This window comes from Cucurbita pepo, chromosome 3 (assembly GCF_057944985.1).
Source record: "Cucurbita pepo subsp. pepo isolate OVF chromosome 3, ASM5794498v1, whole genome shotgun sequence".
In the NCBI taxonomy this organism is placed as follows: domain Eukaryota; kingdom Viridiplantae; phylum Streptophyta; class Magnoliopsida; order Cucurbitales; family Cucurbitaceae; genus Cucurbita; species Cucurbita pepo.
Window position 1 is genome coordinate 13,333,312 of NC_141800.1, and position 16,985 is coordinate 13,350,296.

Sequence of the window (16,985 nt, forward strand, 5' to 3'; positions counted from 1 at the left end):
AGAAAATAATCAAAATACAAATACAAAAATACTAAAAATTTAAAATAAGTTAAATAAAAATAAAAATGAATAAATTAAAGGAAAAAAAGAATATTAGTATTTAATTGGCTACTTCAGGGACTACACAAGTTTGACCCGAATGGAAGAATAAGTCATAGTCAAAAGTAGGTTGAGGCGGATCCGACCAAAGTCGAAAGGAATGGGTGGGTTAGACCCGTTGGATTTGAAGTTGGGCCGGGTTTGAGGCCTCCACTTTATAAGCGTGGTCGGCCCATTAAGTGGGGACTTTTACGAGCCACTCATAACTTCCTCAAGGTCTCTCTCTTCCCCGTTTTGGAGGTCGTTGACACGATCTTCGTTCCAGACCAGTGCCCTAATCTTTCGCTTTGTCGGAAAATTAGACTTACTGCAATTTAAGAGCATAAATCCGAGCGGGCAGAAACCAAAAAAATGCAGCATCAGAGGCTGAAGCAGCAGCAAGCTTTGATGCAGCAAGCTCTTCTTCAGCAGCAGTCTCTTTATCACCCTGGCCTCCTAGCTCCTCCGCAGGTCCCAGCTCCTTCCCATTTGTAGTTTCTTCCTTTTCATCCCTGATTTATATTCTTTACGTTTGATTTTCCCCTTTTTCTCCATTGATTTTGAGCTTGATTGCTTCTTCTTAGAATAACGGGATGAGGGTTAGTTTATGTGTTTTCTTGCTACGAGCCTTAGTGTGGAGTTATACTAGACACTTGAATTATTTACAAATTTGAAGGGGAGCCTGCATTCGTATGATATGTCGCTTTATTTTTTCGTTTTCACTTCACATTACCCAGTATGGTATCATGTCAATCAGGGGCGGACCTAAGAATTTTCCTAGGGGGAACTTTTACGTTCTAACTTTTTATATATAATCTTGTGCAAAGCTATTTTGGTCTTATATTCTTTCCTTAAGTTTATGTTATAATAAAATCTTTTCTCCTGGTCGATTGTAAGTTCGTGATAACATCTGAGTTATGATAGGATTCATTTCTGATAATGTTATCACGCGTTGTCATCATACGGGTTTCCTTTACACCCACATGAATGATGTAGGATTAGGCAAATTGTCCTTGAGATTTGTCGAGGTGCGTGCAAGCTATCCCGGACATCCACAAATTTTAAAAAAATGTTATTAGCAGCTGTCGTAGGAAAGAGGATTAGCTGCTTCCCTATGTACTGTTCCAAACAATATGTATTTTCTTTTCACTTGCACGTGATTGTGGTTGGTTTATTTTGTTTTCCTCCTCCCATTAGAGTTCGTTCGGTTACTTTTTCTAGTAGGATTAGTTGGAAAAAATATTTTAAATTCAGATTCCGACCTTCTTTCTATCACGAAGATGAGGATTCAATATAATAACATTCTGATCTGGGAAGTGTCTTGAAAGGAATCCTGGAAACTTGGGACGATCAAAATGATAGAACCCTGGGTTTAGTTAGCCATACAATCTTTCAAGTTGGTTAGCTGGCAGTAGTTTCAATTTGTGATTGTATTTTGGTTGCATGGTTAAACATTCACAGCTTTCTTCGCTACAAATAGGAAGCTTGTATATGAAGTAGGTAACTAAGCAAATACATTTTTCGAGAAGTTATGGAGGTACTAAACAAAGAAGGATGGAATAAATGCAATTTATTCTTACTTTGTTAAATAAATGGCATGAATACCTACACCCTGTTCAGTGAATAGGATAAATGTCTGTCTCTTCTTCATATTATTTTAGTGATTCATTTATCCAAGCTTATGATTTCAACTATTTGAACGGTTTGAAAATTGGAAGTGCGTTTACTTGGACTAGTTTGGATTGATTGTAATAATCTCACATAAGCTAGAGAGAGTTCTTCTCATTAAAATAATCTTGGGAATACAAGGCTATTTAAAGAGGAAAAGTAACAATTTGCTTAACAATAAAATCAGAACTAATAACAAAACATAACTAATACAGAGATCTAATAACAAAACATATCTAATACAGAGATTAGTTATTATTGTTTGTTCTTCAAAAATTTCTGAAAAATATAGAGATATTCATAATTCGATTTGCTTCACATCAGGTTCTTTTTCTTGCGTACAGGCATTAGCATACCTCTTTTAACTTCTCAGTATTAGTTTGGAAAACCTCATGGAACAATTTTGAATCCTACAGCTCCTGGTCGTTTTCCGTTATACATTTTTCTCATTTTTAGTTTGCCCTTTCTTTTTGCAGATTGAGCCAATTCCTAGCGGAAATCTACCTCCTGGTTTTGATGCAAGCACTTGCCGCAGTGTGTGAGTGTTTGGATGTTACGATACGTTTTTTCTTTTTTTAATTTACTTTTTCATTCTTGTTAAATTAATTTAATTCTTTTTGCTTTATTTTGATTTCTTGCTGCATCTCATAAAGCTTGTTATCAGTCTCTTTGCACTACCACTGAAAAGATTTCTTTTGATATAGTCGTTTCATCTGTTTCCATTTTGCGATGAAATCCTGTTCTTGTTATCCTGTGTCATTTAAATGATGATGATAGGTATAGTTTGTGCACTTACTAAATTTATGAGGTATATATAGTTGAAATACTAATTAACTTCTCTCATCTCATCTCTGATCCTTCTTTGTCACCGCCATGTGATTTATTGCATAATTGCTGTTGGATAATTCAGATATGTTGGAAACATCCACGTACAAGTTACAGAACCACTTCTTCAAGAGGTTTTTGGTAGTATTGGTCTCGTTGAAGGTTGTAAGCTTGTAAGGAAGGAGAAGGTTTGTCTTTTGCCGTGCATATTATCCTTCTTCAAATTCTAGAGTATTGGACATGTTGGAAATTGCTTATTTGTTCTATGTAGTAAGCTTATTTGTGTATTCAGTTGTATTCATACTGACATACATCAATGTTGCCTCTGCCTTTTGAAGTCATCCTATGGCTTTGTCCACTACTTTGATCGTAGGTCAGCTGCCCTGGCTATTTTGTCACTCAATGGGAGGCATTTGTGAGTAACGATAAGATTATGCATATATTTTTTTTTTATTGAGTCTTCATATTTTGTAGTATCATCTCGAACATATTATTTGCGTTGCAGATTTGGGCAGCCTATCAAAGTTAACTGGGCATATGCTAGTAGCCAGAGGGAGGACACATCGGGTTGGACTTTCAAATTATTATTATCTCATTTACTGATTTTACGATGTTTTTTAATAACAAAACAAAAATTCCTTGATCATTTAAATATTTTGTTTCTCTGTGCAGGTCATTTCAACATTTTTGTTGGCGATCTTAGCGCTGAAGTCACTGATGCTATGTTATTTGCATGCTTTTCTGCTTACTCCAGTTGCTCGTAAGCATCTTCTCTTTGAATATTAAACATCATTTCTCATCTGCCCTCTTGAACTATTCATTTCATAACTCCCTAACTGTGAGTAATATGATTAATTGTGTTTTTCTTATTATAGATTTGTTGAAATTATTAAATTTATTTAAAAAATATATGCATACTTGTAAGCTACCATATAAGCTACCATGTGAGCTACAAACAGGGTTACATATAAGCTACCAATGCAGCTTCCTCTTGGAGTATGTAGCAAAACAGTTTCCCGAACAAAAACCGGTAACAGAACACCTAAACTCAACAAAATCGAAAGAACTCAATCATGACTTGGGTAGCTGACAAACAAGAAGCCGTTATTCTTTCCTCTTAGGAGTTCAACAGCCTTTTCAACACGATGGTTTCTGTCTGGCCAACCCTTTCAATGAAGCTTTAAGTGAGATGAACCAAAATTTCTTCCAATCTTTAGGGTGCTCCCTTTTGTGGACTTGTTCTTTTTTTTTTTGTATGTCCTTATATTCTTTCATTTTTTCTCAACGAATGTTGGTTCATAAAATAGAAATATAAGTATAAGACTCAAGAGTGACCCCAAAGCTGGAAGGAAATTCTAAAAAGACAAAGGGATAGCAGAGTCCTTTCCACCAATTCTTGAAATAACCTGTCTGATCATAGGCCTAAATGAAAATTTTATCTACACCAGACTAATTCCTCTCACTTTTCCTCACCAACATTCTATCTTAGCAATCAGCGAAAGTGTCATCCTTTCTTAAGATTCATTGATAGACTTCAAAAAAGGAGTCTTCAAACAATTCTTATGGACCAATGCAACTTTACCCACACTGTTTGCTAATTTCAGAGATGCAAGAGTTATGTGGGATCAAAAGACTGGGCGCTCAAGAGGGTTTGGATTTGTTTCCTTCCGAAACCAGCAGGTTTTGAATTTCTTCTCAATGCCCCTGCTAACTGTTCGTTTCTTTAATCTTGTTCTGAAGAAAGAACATTTTGATGTACCTCTTTCAGGAAGCTCAAAGTGCAATAAATGACTTATCTGGTATGTTCTGGTTGTTATTTTTTTCCTTAATGGTTGTCTGCCAATCCTTGTTATGTCTTTTGGGATTACTATACTGTGATGGATTTATGCTTGCAAACTCATCAATCTGACAACTTATTGGTCGTATTTATTTTATTTACTCAGGTAAGTGGCTTGGGAGTAAACAGATACGTTGTAACTGGGCAGCCAAAGGTGCTGGAGTGAATGAAGATAAACAGAGCTCAGATACCAAAAGTGTGGTAGAAATATCAAATGGCTCATCTGGTGAGTTTTGTACAGAACCTGGACCACATATCATGCATATGACTTTCTTTTATTTCACCAGTTACTGCAGAGATTCTTACTTTTGCTATTATTTTAACAACCTAAAATTGGATTGTGATTCACGTATTTGACTTACAAAAACTGTTTCTGTGCTAGTGTGAAATTTGGTTCTCTGTGACCTTGTTATTAGAGTAAGATTTTAAAAGCTTCATTGCCTTGATTGTGCAGAAGATGGTAAAGAGTCTGTAAATAATGAGGCTCCGGAGAACAACCTTCAATATACTACTGTATATGTGGGCAATCTCGCCCCAGAGGTGAGAAACTACTTTCATTATTGTATGATCTAACGATTTAGCTCTTTAACATGCATGTTGAATGTGCACTAGCACAGAGAGCCCTTTATAGGACTCCATGTATAGTGGAAAAGATGTTTGGGGGTGCTATCATATTTCTTGTGGAAGATGTTTGATAAAATTCTCCTAAATATCATCGTTCAAGTAGATATCTCATTTGGAATCAATGATTTTCTTGTCTGCAGGTCACTCAACTTGATCTACATCGCCATTTTCATTCTCTTGGTGCTGGGGTCATTGAGGAAGTTCGAACTCAGCGGGATAAAGGATTTGGTTTTGTGAGGTATAATACTCATGCTGAGGCAGCTCTGGCTATTCAAATGGGAAATACTCGGTCTTTTCTCTGTGGAAGACAAATAAAGGTATTGTTCTGCTTTATATGGTGAAGCTACTCTCTTACTGCTAAATGTTATATTGTCCATATTCCATAGATTTGGGTCTGAACTGATGTATTTTGGCCACCTGGAAATAAAATTGAAGGTGCATAAGTCTTGATATTGGACAGATGGCTCCGTTTTGGGTGCATAGTCACTGCCTTTCTGTTTACAAATTTTCATATACGTAAATGCATCCTCTTCCACTGATGGAGAAAAGTTAACAAGTTTACTCATCAATGGTCAATTAAGCGTCAATTGCTCTCTTTTATTTTCACTTACAACTGTCGAATTTCCAAGTTTATCTACAATCTTCTAGGTTCCCTGGAAATTTTGTCAGAAATTAACTGGTGCATAATTGTACTAATGATGACCATCCTTCCCCCATCGGCCCGCTAGATGGACCTCCCTGCCCCTCCTCCTTCTGGTCTTCTCTGCGACCTTCATCTTCCCCTCTCCCCCCAAGATTCCTTACAGTGTTCTTCATTTCATCTTCTCCGAGTTCCTATGCTTTTTATGCATGGAGTGAAAAACCTCTCTTTATGTATTGAAGTTGATAAAGCCTATTGAGCTGACAATGCCAAGCTACTTGAGTAAAAATAACACACACTCAATGTCCATTCATTGGACTGCACTCCCCAACTCGTATTAGGACTGGTTCTCCCACAACCAGGTTGTTTTGAGAGTTTCATCATGATTCCTATGTTTTGTGGATTTTTAAATCATCGTTAAACGCTCTCTCACTGAGACTCTAAGGAATGATTCGTCTGGTTCACCCATTGGTTGATCAATCCGGCTGGAGGGTCAAATCATGGTTGGGCCTCCTGCCTAAAGCTCCTTCTCAGCTGCCTTGGCCCCCAGTCTTTTTTCATCCCTAAACTCTTTCGCTCCATGTCTTTGTTAGAACGAATAACTTCAGCCCATTACCCATTCTCTTTAGTGCAGGCAGTATAAATTGGGCCCCATCCCTTTTAAGTTTGAGATTTATGATGAGGCTGAAACTTCTAGTGGACTATCTTAGAAAATACCGCTTCACCTTTGGCAATGTTCAGAAGAGAACATGATCTCAGCAAAATCAGTGCCATAGCCTCTCAAGAACTCTTCCCCTTGTTCCTTTCTCAAAAAAATCAGAATATCCCTGTGTTGAAGAGACAACTTGCAATGATGAAATCCTCAGGAGGTAAAGTAGCATCATGACTCTCAAAGCTGGAGACGAGAATACCATATATTTCCGGTTTGTTTTCTCTCTGATGCCAAAAGTGATTTTTGAGAGAGTTGTTGAGCAGGTATTATGCTGGTAAATGCGAGAGATACTGAGGAAGCCTTCATCGATAGCTTTGCTAAGCCATCATCCAAAACCCCACTCAAAAGATACACCCCCTGGATTGGAACCCAATAAACCTCAATCAGAGCCTTTTTTCTTTTTTTTTCGAGCTTCTCTTCATTGAAGATGAAATTCTGGCGGCTAAGTCCCCTAGCTGGTAAGGATTTTCCATTGTTATTCTTTGTTGCATGTTGGAATACTCTCAAATCAGATATAATGAAGGCGTTCTAGGACTTCTTTTTCCTTTATAGAATGGTATTATTATGGTTAGTGTCAGCGAAACCTATATATATTTGGTATTATTATGCTTACTCCCCAAAAAGTTGGAAGCCAAGAGTGTGAAAGACTACGCAGAGCCATCTGCATCACCACTAGTCTTACCTCATGACATCACCTAGCATCAGTTCACTTGATTATTGATGTCTGACAAATCCTAAATTCAAGCCTTTCAGCGTTGAATTATTTGAAGGTTTAGAACTCAACCCTGACAGTAAGTCTTTTGATGGAAAAGATTGCCTATTTTGGGACTTTATCCAATCTTTGAAAGGTTTTTTGGTAATAGACGGAAACCTTGGTCTTTGGTTGCCTCTCAAATGGCAACGGTTCCATTCTTTTATCATCAATGGTCGTCCAAGGGGAAAATTTCAGGCCTCAACAGGTAGTATACAAAGTCGACCTCTCTTCCCCTTCATCTTTAGTTTCATGATGTTTATTATTTGTTATTTATTTGCTTATTATAATAATTTTTAGCCGGATCCTTCACAAAAGTCAATCCCTCTGGTTTCCCAGATGGCTTTTCTGTTGGCAGCTGCTCCATAAACCACCCATGTTATGTTGATAGCGCCATTATTTTTTCCTACGGATTTAATTGGAGACTTAATTGGACCGAGCCCTGGTATAAAAAACCTAGGCGATAATCTTCAAATTCAGAATTAAAAATGGGTAATCCTCTTCCCATCAAAATGTGACTTATCTTCTCAAGGCCATAAAATACTCTGATGCCTCCTCTGACTGAAAACATAAACCTTTCTAGATTGAATATTCTTGGTCTCATTCTGCCAATGTCCTCCGAAATAGTGCCAACATCCTCAATGTTCTTCAATCACTTGGCCCTCAGACTATCTCGGTCTCAATTTAAATGGCTCCCCCAAATACGTTTCCTTTTGGGAACCGACCATTGATGTGGTAGGTACACCCTTATTCTCGCTTCCTTTTTAAATCTCCCATTTTACTACATATTCCTTTTCAAGTCGCCAAGAAACGTCATCTCCACTGTTGTCAAATTTCTTCAGAGCTTTTGTGATGCGGACAATCCCTTCATAAGTTCCCATATAGTCAACTGGAAAAATGCCTTTTGCCCCATCATAGGTTTTGGAGACCTATTCCAACATAGCCAGGTATAGCCAAGACGGCATTTTGCTGTAGAAAAGGAAGCTCTTTAGAGAAGATATATTTGGCCAAATATTCCCTTACCCCGCAGATTGGTAGCCTAATTTTCACTTGAATATCAGGCTAAAGTTTATTCAGTTTGTGGTTCCCAAAGACTACTGGTGCTACGAGGGCTCCATTTCAGTGGTCAAGCTAGAATTATTTGAACTAAAGTGGTGTACGCTATTATTTGGAGATGGTTTGAGAGTATCGATAACTTTTTTAAAAAAATTTATATATATAAGCTGAATTTTAAACTTCTTTTTTTTTTGGAAAAATTAGACATAACTTTTGGAGCCTTATTGAAACTCTTCTCTTCTTCTTGGCGTCTTCTTTCTAAAGATCGTTTTTTAAATTATGAGCTTTTGCATATCTTTGCTAAGTGGAAAGCATTAATGGTAACCCATTGGTATTGGTCTAGTGGGGATATCTTTTTTTATTTTTATTTTTTTTCACTGTCAAAGAAACAGAAAATTTCATTGATTGAATGAAGTCTTGGGGTATATCTCATCTACCCTTTTTGTTATCTTCTTTTTATTTTACTTTTCTATGTTTCCTATAAAAGAAAAGAAATCTCAGCACATCCACAATTTGTTTTTGGGTTTTCAACGGCCTTCATCTCAAAATTTTGACGGATGCCTGGAGATGTCCCCTCTTCCCTCTTTCCAAATCTTTACAGCTTAACTTCTGATGTCAATCTACCGCTCATCTTTGGAACAGGGAGCTTTCTGTGTGGAACATAAATATCAGAAGGCAACTTTAAAGACAAGGTGTTCCAAGATTGGCTGTCAGTATCTTTCATGGGTTTCATCGATGGTTGTTGCCTAACATCGGTTCCAGATTCTTGGCACTAGCCTTCAAACCTGTTGGGTTTCTTTAGTTACAAATCTCCTCCAAGACTTAAATCTCCACAAAGGCATTTCATTCCAAGTTTATATAAAATTATAAGGAAAGGGGAACTTCCTTAGAAAATTGAGATCTATAAAAGTATGAACACCCAAGAGAAGCTCCAAAGAAGGAATACGCAGCTGATCATCTCCCCTACTAGATGTGTTGTGCAAGAAAGACTCAGAATCCCAGGATTACTTAATATCCACTGCGGGGTTGTCTCCTCCTTTTGGCATTTCCTGTTAACTCTTAACCTCTTTCGATGCAGCCCTGGTCCTAATCCAGAAGGTAAACTTAAACCTGCTAACCCTCATGCTCTCTGACCCCTTCAAGATTTTTTTGGGTCGATATCATCAACAGTTTCTTTTGAATTATGTGGCTGGAGACAAACCAATGAATTTTTGTAAGTCAAGAATGAATATCATGAATCTTCTAAATCCTATTATCCTAACTGCCGCTGATTGTGTAGAAGATAATACAAAAAAGCTCCAAGACTTCATTCAATTCCTATGCATCTCATCAACACTCGTGCTCTCTGAAATGTTATGTTCCTAGCTTGGCTGGGGCTTTTGTTCTCTCTTTTGTCTATTTCACACATAATGAAATTTTGTTTCTTTTCAGCCTTACTACTTACTACTGGGATTTGTCCTTTTTATTTAGTCCCACTATTTATTGTGAAAGCGTGTACCACACTCAGTTTTAGCAATATGGAAAACATTTTTGAATTTTGTAGTTGAGATTTAAAATAGAAAAGAAACATGAGAATTGGTTTTTGATCTTTATTGCAGTGCTCTTGGGGTAGCAAACCCACACCACCCGGAACAGCATCCAATCCACTTCCACTACCGGCAATGGCTTCCACTCCTGGCCTTTCAGCAACTGACCTATTGGCTTATGAGCGGCAACTAGCACTAAGCAAGATGGGTGGTGTCCATGCAGCACTTATGCACCCTCAGGGTCATCCTCTGAAGCAAGCACCAATGGGAATTGGAGCAGCTGCAGCTAGCCAAGCATTATATGACGGTGGCTTCCAGAACATTTCATCCCAGCAACTTATGTACTACCAGTAGTAAATATGGCTTAGCTTTTGCTTTTGCTTTTGTTTGATGAAGTCTATTTATATTCACTGGCTTTTCCTGAGATTATGAGCCTTCAGTTCGCCCTCTATATCCGACTTTTTCCTTCTTTTGGTGATCAGATTCTTTTACACCTACAGATGGAAAGTATGTTTGTTACACCTTTTTTTAATGTTATTAGTGCCAGTTGCAGCGGCTATGGGCATTAGAGGAAGCCTGTTTACCAATCATAAAGTAATTTTTAACTATGTTTTCTTTCTGTAAGACAATCTTTGTTGTTACATAATATAGAACATATTCAACTGATTAACCATGGCAGCCTTCTGCTCCCAATAAAAGAGAGCAAAAGAGGCAGAAGAGATCTGAGAGCGTACTGCAAATAGTGGGCTCTTATTTATTGGCGTTTCTGCTTTCAGAGCTTATCTATGATTGTATATATTGTTTTTACTGTTTAATCTCCAAAGACATTAATGATTGATTTTAGTTTGATAATATTATTATTAGGTAACAAATTTCTTGCAATAATCCCTTGTGTATGAAATACTTTCACGACTCAACTTAATCAAGGAAGTTGTAAGATCCACATCGGTTGTAAAGAAAAATGAAGCATTCTTGGGTATGAGAATTTTTTTCCTAGCAGATGCGTTTTAAAAGCTTTAAGGAGAAGTTTGAAAAGAAAAGCCTAAGGAGGACAATATCTACTAACGGTGGACTGAGGTCGTTACAAATAGCATTAAGGCTAGACACGAGGCGATGTACTAGCAAGGAGACTAAGCCTTGAAGGGGGGTGGATGCATTTTAAAAACCTTGAGAGGAAGCTCGAAAAGAAAAATCCAAATAAAACAATATTTGCTGGCGGTGGGTGGGGCGACGTGCCAGCAAGGAGACTAAGCTTTGAAGGGGGTGAACACAAGGCAGTGTGCCAGTAAGGACACTGGGCCCCGAAGGAGATGAATTGGGAGAGGATGTTGGGTCCTGAAGCGGGTGCCAGTAAGGACATTGGGCCCCGAAGGAAATGAATTGGGAGAGGATGTTGGGTCCTGAAGCGGGTGGATTGTGAGATTCCACATCGGTTGGGAAGGAGAACGAAACATTATTTATAAGGGTGTGGAAATCTCTTCCTATCAAAGGAAAAGTCTAAAGAAGACAATATCGACAATATGTGCTAACAGTGGCCTTAGACGTGTTATAAAAGTTGTACATTAGATGTATTCAACAAAGGTAAATGCCAGTCAGGGAATTAATGCTTGGAAAAATCATTTCATTCAGATGGAACAAACTAGAGAATGATACGATTCTGCAGTTATTCTCAACTCAACATCTACATAAGAAGGCTAATTCTTCCGCAGAGGAGCTACCTACCATTGATAAACACAGAGTACTTGGCTACATTTTGAAGTTTTAAAATACAAGTGGTGATTGCAAATAGATCAGTCTGTTTCCAGCCTCGCTATGTACTTGTCATAAAAGAAGGCAGCTTTCTCAAGATCGCCTAGTTCAGTGTAGCAATCAGCAATTGCTCCAAAAGCTTCAGTGTTTCCTGATTTTTCTCCTTCTCGTTCAGAGATTGCCAAAACCATTAAATGGTATTTGATTGCTTCTTTGTACTTCCCCTGCCTCTGCAGTGATGCCCCTGAAAGATCCATATCCCAGTTCTTGTCAAAGCGATTCCAACAAAATTGCTCCATAAATAATGGTAATTTATATTACAGTTGACAGAGAAACAAAGCTATAGCAAAAAATATGCATGGATCATTAAAGGCAACATTAGCCATTTCTAGGTGCATAACCTTAAGAATTTGCATTGCTGAAATTAACAGAAAAGATATTAGTTTTAGAAGGCTTTCGAGACATCTCCAAGGCCAGGCGGGACTCTGAAGTTTAAATCTCGAGGTCGATGCTTATATCGATACGTGAGTTGGCTCATGCATCCTATAGGAGAAGACTCACACCTCCTATAGAGTTATTGATTGGTGAAGAGCCAGAATGCAGCATTGTGTACAAGGAGAAAGATGTACGCAGAGAATTAAGGGTTCCACATGGTGGCTTTAAGGCCTTGAATTCAATGAAGATAGCATTGTTCAAGATCTTTTGGAACTACCAACATGGAATGACAAATATTGTGTGTTTTAGTAAAAAGAACAAGAGCAGGCAGCAGGTTACTAGCTTTAAATTCAAAACGCATCTGGATAATTCTGACAAACGGCTCCAAACAACTTGAAGGTGTTTTGTCTTTAAAGCAATATAAAAAGCAAGAGGTTAAATAGGTGATAGAAAACAAACCTAATCCCCTTGCAGCCTTCTTCTCCTTTATTGGATCCTGCAGACCCTGAGCAAGCTCAAGAGCAGTCTTAAAATCCAGAAATGCCTTCTCTGGGTCTTGATTTCTCAAAAAGTTCTTTCCAGACTTCAATCGAGAGATTAACTCCTCCTTCCTTGGATCAACAATAACATCACTCTCGAATGTTCTTCCACCAACAGGAGCATAACTTAAGGTGGGAGCATAAGACTCAATCTTTGCTTGCCTTCTTAATGCCGCATTAATCTGACGAAGTTGTTCATTTAACCGCTTCAGTTCTCCCTTTCTTTGCCGAGCAAGCAATCCTGTTAAAAGTATTGTAAACTAGACAAGCTTTATATTCCCAAATCAAACTAGAAATGTAAAATTTTCACAAGATATTACTAGGATAATTACTATGGGTTACCCAACAGTAGAAATTTGATATTTGATAGTAACACTGATATGAAATAAGGTATCTTAATCATGCTACAAAGATTTCATGGTGGATGACAAGATCCATACATACTGTTTAGATTTAAGGAGGCTTTACTGTATTTTTTAAGTATTAGAGAATTATAAGTTACCATTAACTAGTGGCCATTATAGTATTGATGACCATGAAAGTCACAACCTTTCAATTAGCCATAAGTCAAGGTTTATTTTTAAGGCTATAAATAGTCATTCATGTTGTTTTAGTATGAAGATTTTGGATATCATAATGAAAGCGGCATATTATGCTTCTTAGGCCATGAGCTTGTTCCATTGCATTTCTTGTGTTTAGATTTGCATGTTAAAGTTATTCAAGTAGTTTTGATCAAACTATCTTGTGGAGTGATTCGAATCAAAGTTTAAAAACAGGTTTTCTTAACTTTTGATCTTGATCATCAAGGTAATCCGTCCTAAAACTTTCCTTTAGGTTGATTCTTATCGTTTTTAAGATTCTTGGATAATTTAGTTCTAGAGATATCGTTCTTTAGGAAGATTTTTAGATAAAATCCCAAGTTTTTCATAACAGACACCCATCAATACTTCTCATCCACATTTTATCCAACCTTGTATACAACACAATTTGGCCATAACTGGAAGAACCAGCAGTCTTTATTTGGCATTGAATAGGCAATTCTAGAGCGGGGTATACTGCTTAACATTCCCCTTTTCACTCCTACCACGCCAAAACCAATAAAGATGAAGGGAAAAAAAATTATTATGCGCACAAAGATCAAAAGCTCTGTCTTTATAAAGTTTCTCTTCTAGATTACTGAGAGATAAATACCTATATAAATGAAAAAGTGATTACTGCCCTACATAGCATCAGATCAAGGAGTCTTACCTCCAACAGTGGCCCCTATAAGGGAGACAGAAAGAAGGATTGGCATGTTGAAAGCAGAATTCTCAGCCTCGCATGTTTCAGCCAAAACTTTCAATGGTACGGAAAATGTAAATACATTAGCTAATAGAAACGCCATAACTGGAAATTTTGTCTCATTATTTCCCTGCCAAGAATAAATTTATCAGCAGAAAACACCATCATATTCCATTGATCAAATTTCTTTTCAATAAACATAACAAATAGTGGAATGAAATCAAACCCTAATGAAATTCCCCCAACTTGTTTCCAGTACTTCTAACACTTGTAATTTCCACTCAGAAAAGTCCCAGATTATAGTTAAATAAGTGCAGTAGCAATGTTCATATCATGTTTTATCTAAAAATTATAGTATAAAACGAAACAGCGAGAGTTATCACAATATAAGTGTACCATACTCATAACCGATGAGCAGGAAACTCACCATCATACCTGACATTTTAGAACCGGCAACGAATTCTGTCTCCCAGATGGTGTGACGATGCTGTCTCCACAAAATGTAACAAAATTGCCCACATTAACTGAACCATGAGGCATTTTCCCTGTCATAAATGAAGACATACAACTCTTAAAGCTAAAATGTAACGTACAATTGCGTTGAATCCCATTTCCCCCATAATAGAACATGTTCCGCAACTCAAAGCATCAAAACCTGGAGCTAAAAGCTTCGGAGCATCATCCAGTAGAAATCAACTTAAAAAGGAATGAGAGTAGACGAAAAACAAAGAAAAGATTATATAAACACCGTAATACTCACCGGAAAAATGGAGTTTCCTCGTTAACTGATCGGAGGGAGGAGATCGCGGAGAATTTTTCGGGCGGGAAAGAAAGCAAGAGCAACGCATTGGCATCGCTGTCGCCATCGCCATTAGTTCGGATAAACGCAGCTATTCCAGTCTGCGATATCTCTATAAGCTGGTTTCAGTGGATATAAAAAAATCCCCTCATTTGTCAAGAAAATAACAATTTTGCCATCCAACGTGTCAACGTCGTTAACTCATTCAATAATTAAACATATTTGTTATGCGAAGGGACTTTTCAGACATTTCGATACTTCATTAGGAACTATAAAGTAAATTAATAGCTTTTTTTTTTTTTTTTTTTTTGCTTAAAATTAAACAAATGTTCTTAATTATATTCTATTTTTTTTTTTTAAAGAAGAATCACACAATTTATATATATGCTCCGCTCCGACTATCGTTAAAAATTTGAACGAAAAATTTTGTTTCGAAATACCCATTGGTAATGGTTCTAACCATTTTTCATGAACACCACTGATGCTAGCTCTAGATCATGTGTTTGGTAATTTCACTCGTATTTTTTCAAGTTTCTTGAGGCGTAGGCTATCACTTTGTCCTTTTTCATTAGAACACGACCCAATCCCTTGCCTGAGATATAAACGTAAGTACTGGTACTCTGATGAGGTCGATGCTTGAGTTTCCTAAAGCTCTGCTCACGTATGTCATCACACGTGAACATTTTTCCATCCTTGGCCAATTAGACGAGGGTTTCGTTGAACTTTGAAAAGTCTTGAATGAACCTCTTGTAATGTTCTATTAGGCCTAGGAAACTTTAGAATTAAGTGGCTAAGGTGGGATGAGACTAGTTTATCAGGGCCTCGACCTTAACTGGACCTACCAAGATTCCTGCCCTGACATTACATTGTCCAAGAAGTTCACCTCTTATATAAGCTAGAATTCACGCTTAAAAAACTATGTGGATTTGGTGTGCTCTTAACACTAATAGTACTTGTCTTAGATGCACTCCGTATTCCCCACCAGAGATCTTGAGTACACCAATTTATCATCAATAAACACAATCACAAATATATCCGAGAAATCCTTAAGACCTTTGATCATCATGTTCATAAACGTCGTCAAGATATTCGTTAATCCAAAGAATATCACTATGAATTCACAGCGGTCATATTTGCTTCGAAAACACTAATTTTCAAGATATCTTCCTCCCTACTCCTATGCTGATGGTACCCTAACCTCAAGTCTATCTTGGAGAATGCCTAGGCTCCCATTAACTATTTAAACAAGTAATAATAAGTGGCGGGAGAGAGAAAGAAATGTGCTTTTGCCTTTTACATGCTTGTTTTATTTTAATCTTTACGTTAATTAATCCCTAATCTAGCTTAAACTCAATTTCAACGCATACCAAGAACCTTTTTGTTTAGTTGAAACGACCTTTCAAAGCATTTTATTATTATTTCATGGAAGATGAGACATAAATAATCGTATAGCTTGAAGTCAGCTTACAATGATGTTGGTGTTCAGTGAGCAGCTTACAATGATGTTGGTGTTCAATGAGCTCTAAGTCTATCGATTTCACAAGCACTAAGTTTAGGTCATTTCTTCACCATTGAGTCTATTCCGTGAACTGAACCTATTTACCTTATTTATTAACTTGATATAAACCTTTCTTTTATTCTATACCTTGAACCTCGCTCTTTCTTCTCGAGCTCCTCTTTCTTTATTCAAACACAAGGTAAACCTCTTAAAGTGAGTTTGCTTCTTTCACTATTCTTTTTCTCGGTAAAAGAAAAAGAGAAAGACGAAACATTAATGAGACTGATTTCACTCTTTCACAAGGTAAATGAGAATATCGACTAGTTTACTATGTAAACCAATTTTTAAAATTGCTGATCTAGTTGATTACACCATTTTTGCATCCCGGCCAATATGCTTTTATGATAAACAAATTCTATGTCTTTTGATGTTAATCTCATGGCCCGAGGTCATTTGTTTTATGAATTAATATTCAACCTACGATACTAAGATTTTATGGTTAATCCTCCCCACCTAAATGGTGTCAAACTTATCTGTTTATAATCAAATAAATTAGAAGGATATGGAAAGAGTAATAAATACAAATAACAATAAAGTGAAAAGATATCTATGGTAAGAACACAAATATCTAGATATTTACTTTATAATAAAATATCTAATATGATATATATGGTAAATTATAATTTAGTACTAAATATTCTTAACAGTGGTATTTACAATATATTTTGAAACTGGAATATCATACTATCAACGTGCTTAATTTCGTTTGTTTTATTAACAACTTTTGCTTCTTTACTCTAGAATCAATTCTCAAGGATTTGGACTACGAGCATTTTTCTCGGCAGGGTTGAAAATACGATTTTTTTTTTTTTTTATTTGGCCAGTTATGATCTGATAATTGGAACAACTCGATCTATTCAATCTAAATTATAAAAGTCAAAATTCAGATAAATTTATGTGTTTTATC

The 16,985-nt window shown here is 36.8% G+C and overlaps 2 protein-coding genes across 4 annotated transcripts; one reads left to right on the top strand and one right to left on the bottom strand.

The window, feature by feature from the left end:
- Positions 1-295: 295 nt before the first annotated feature.
- LOC111790356 (oligouridylate-binding protein 1B) lies at positions 296-10,383 on the top strand. 3 transcript variants are annotated; one of them, XR_002814464.2, is made up of 13 exons: positions 296-549; positions 2,223-2,284; positions 2,657-2,759; positions 2,910-2,986; positions 3,077-3,138; positions 3,244-3,331; positions 4,176-4,251; positions 4,340-4,370; positions 4,515-4,634; positions 4,863-4,948; positions 5,173-5,349; positions 8,834-9,289; positions 9,790-9,902. XR_002814464.2 is itself a non-coding variant. In XM_023671235.2 (12 exons), the coding sequence occupies exons 1-12, from the start codon at positions 451-453 to the stop codon at positions 10,069-10,071; spliced, it is 1,260 nt and encodes a 419-aa protein (XP_023527003.1). In that variant the 5' UTR covers positions 298-450; the 3' UTR covers positions 10,072-10,383. The 3 variants fall into 3 exon arrangements, 2 of the variants coding, with proteins under 2 accessions (XP_023527003.1, XP_023527002.1); XM_023671235.2 differs by lacking the exon at positions 8,834-9,289 and having other exon boundaries at positions 298-549; positions 4,866-4,948; positions 9,790-10,383; XM_023671234.2 differs by lacking the exon at positions 8,834-9,289 and having other exon boundaries at positions 300-549; positions 9,790-10,383.
- A 934-nt stretch (positions 10,384-11,317) lies between these two features.
- LOC111790365 (protein FLUORESCENT IN BLUE LIGHT, chloroplastic) lies at positions 11,318-14,635 on the bottom strand. The gene is made up of 5 exons (XM_023671247.2): positions 14,482-14,635; positions 14,157-14,266; positions 13,689-13,851; positions 12,361-12,681; positions 11,318-11,710 (listed from the first exon to the last, which is right to left on the bottom strand). The coding sequence occupies exons 1-5, from the start codon at positions 14,591-14,593 to the stop codon at positions 11,508-11,510; spliced, it is 909 nt and encodes a 302-aa protein (XP_023527015.2). The 5' UTR covers positions 14,594-14,635; the 3' UTR covers positions 11,318-11,507.
- Between the last annotated feature and the right edge of the window lie 2,350 nt (positions 14,636-16,985).

Excerpts from the sequence above, each read along its gene's own strand:
- LOC111790356 (XM_023671234.2), top strand. The coding sequence starts at position 451 with ATGCAGCATCAGAGGCTGAAGCAGCAGCAAGCTTTGATGCAGCAAGCT. Across the intron at positions 2,760-2,909 it reads AGCTTGTAAGGAAGGAGAAG|TCATCCTATGGCTTTGTCCA; the intron begins GTTTGTCTTTTG and ends TGCCTTTTGAAG. Across the intron at positions 2,987-3,076 it reads TCACTCAATGGGAGGCATTT|ATTTGGGCAGCCTATCAAAG; the intron begins GTGAGTAACGAT and ends TTTGCGTTGCAG.
- LOC111790365 (XM_023671247.2), bottom strand. The coding sequence starts at position 14,593 with ATGGCGATGGCGACAGCGATGCCAATGCGTTGCTCTTGCTTTCTTTCC. Across the intron at positions 14,267-14,481 it reads GAGGAAACTCCATTTTTCCG|GGAAAATGCCTCATGGTTCA; the intron begins GTGAGTATTACG and ends CATTTATGACAG. Across the intron at positions 12,682-13,688 it reads TATAGGGGCCACTGTTGGAG|GATTGCTTGCTCGGCAAAGA; the intron begins GTAAGACTCCTT and ends TACTTTTAACAG.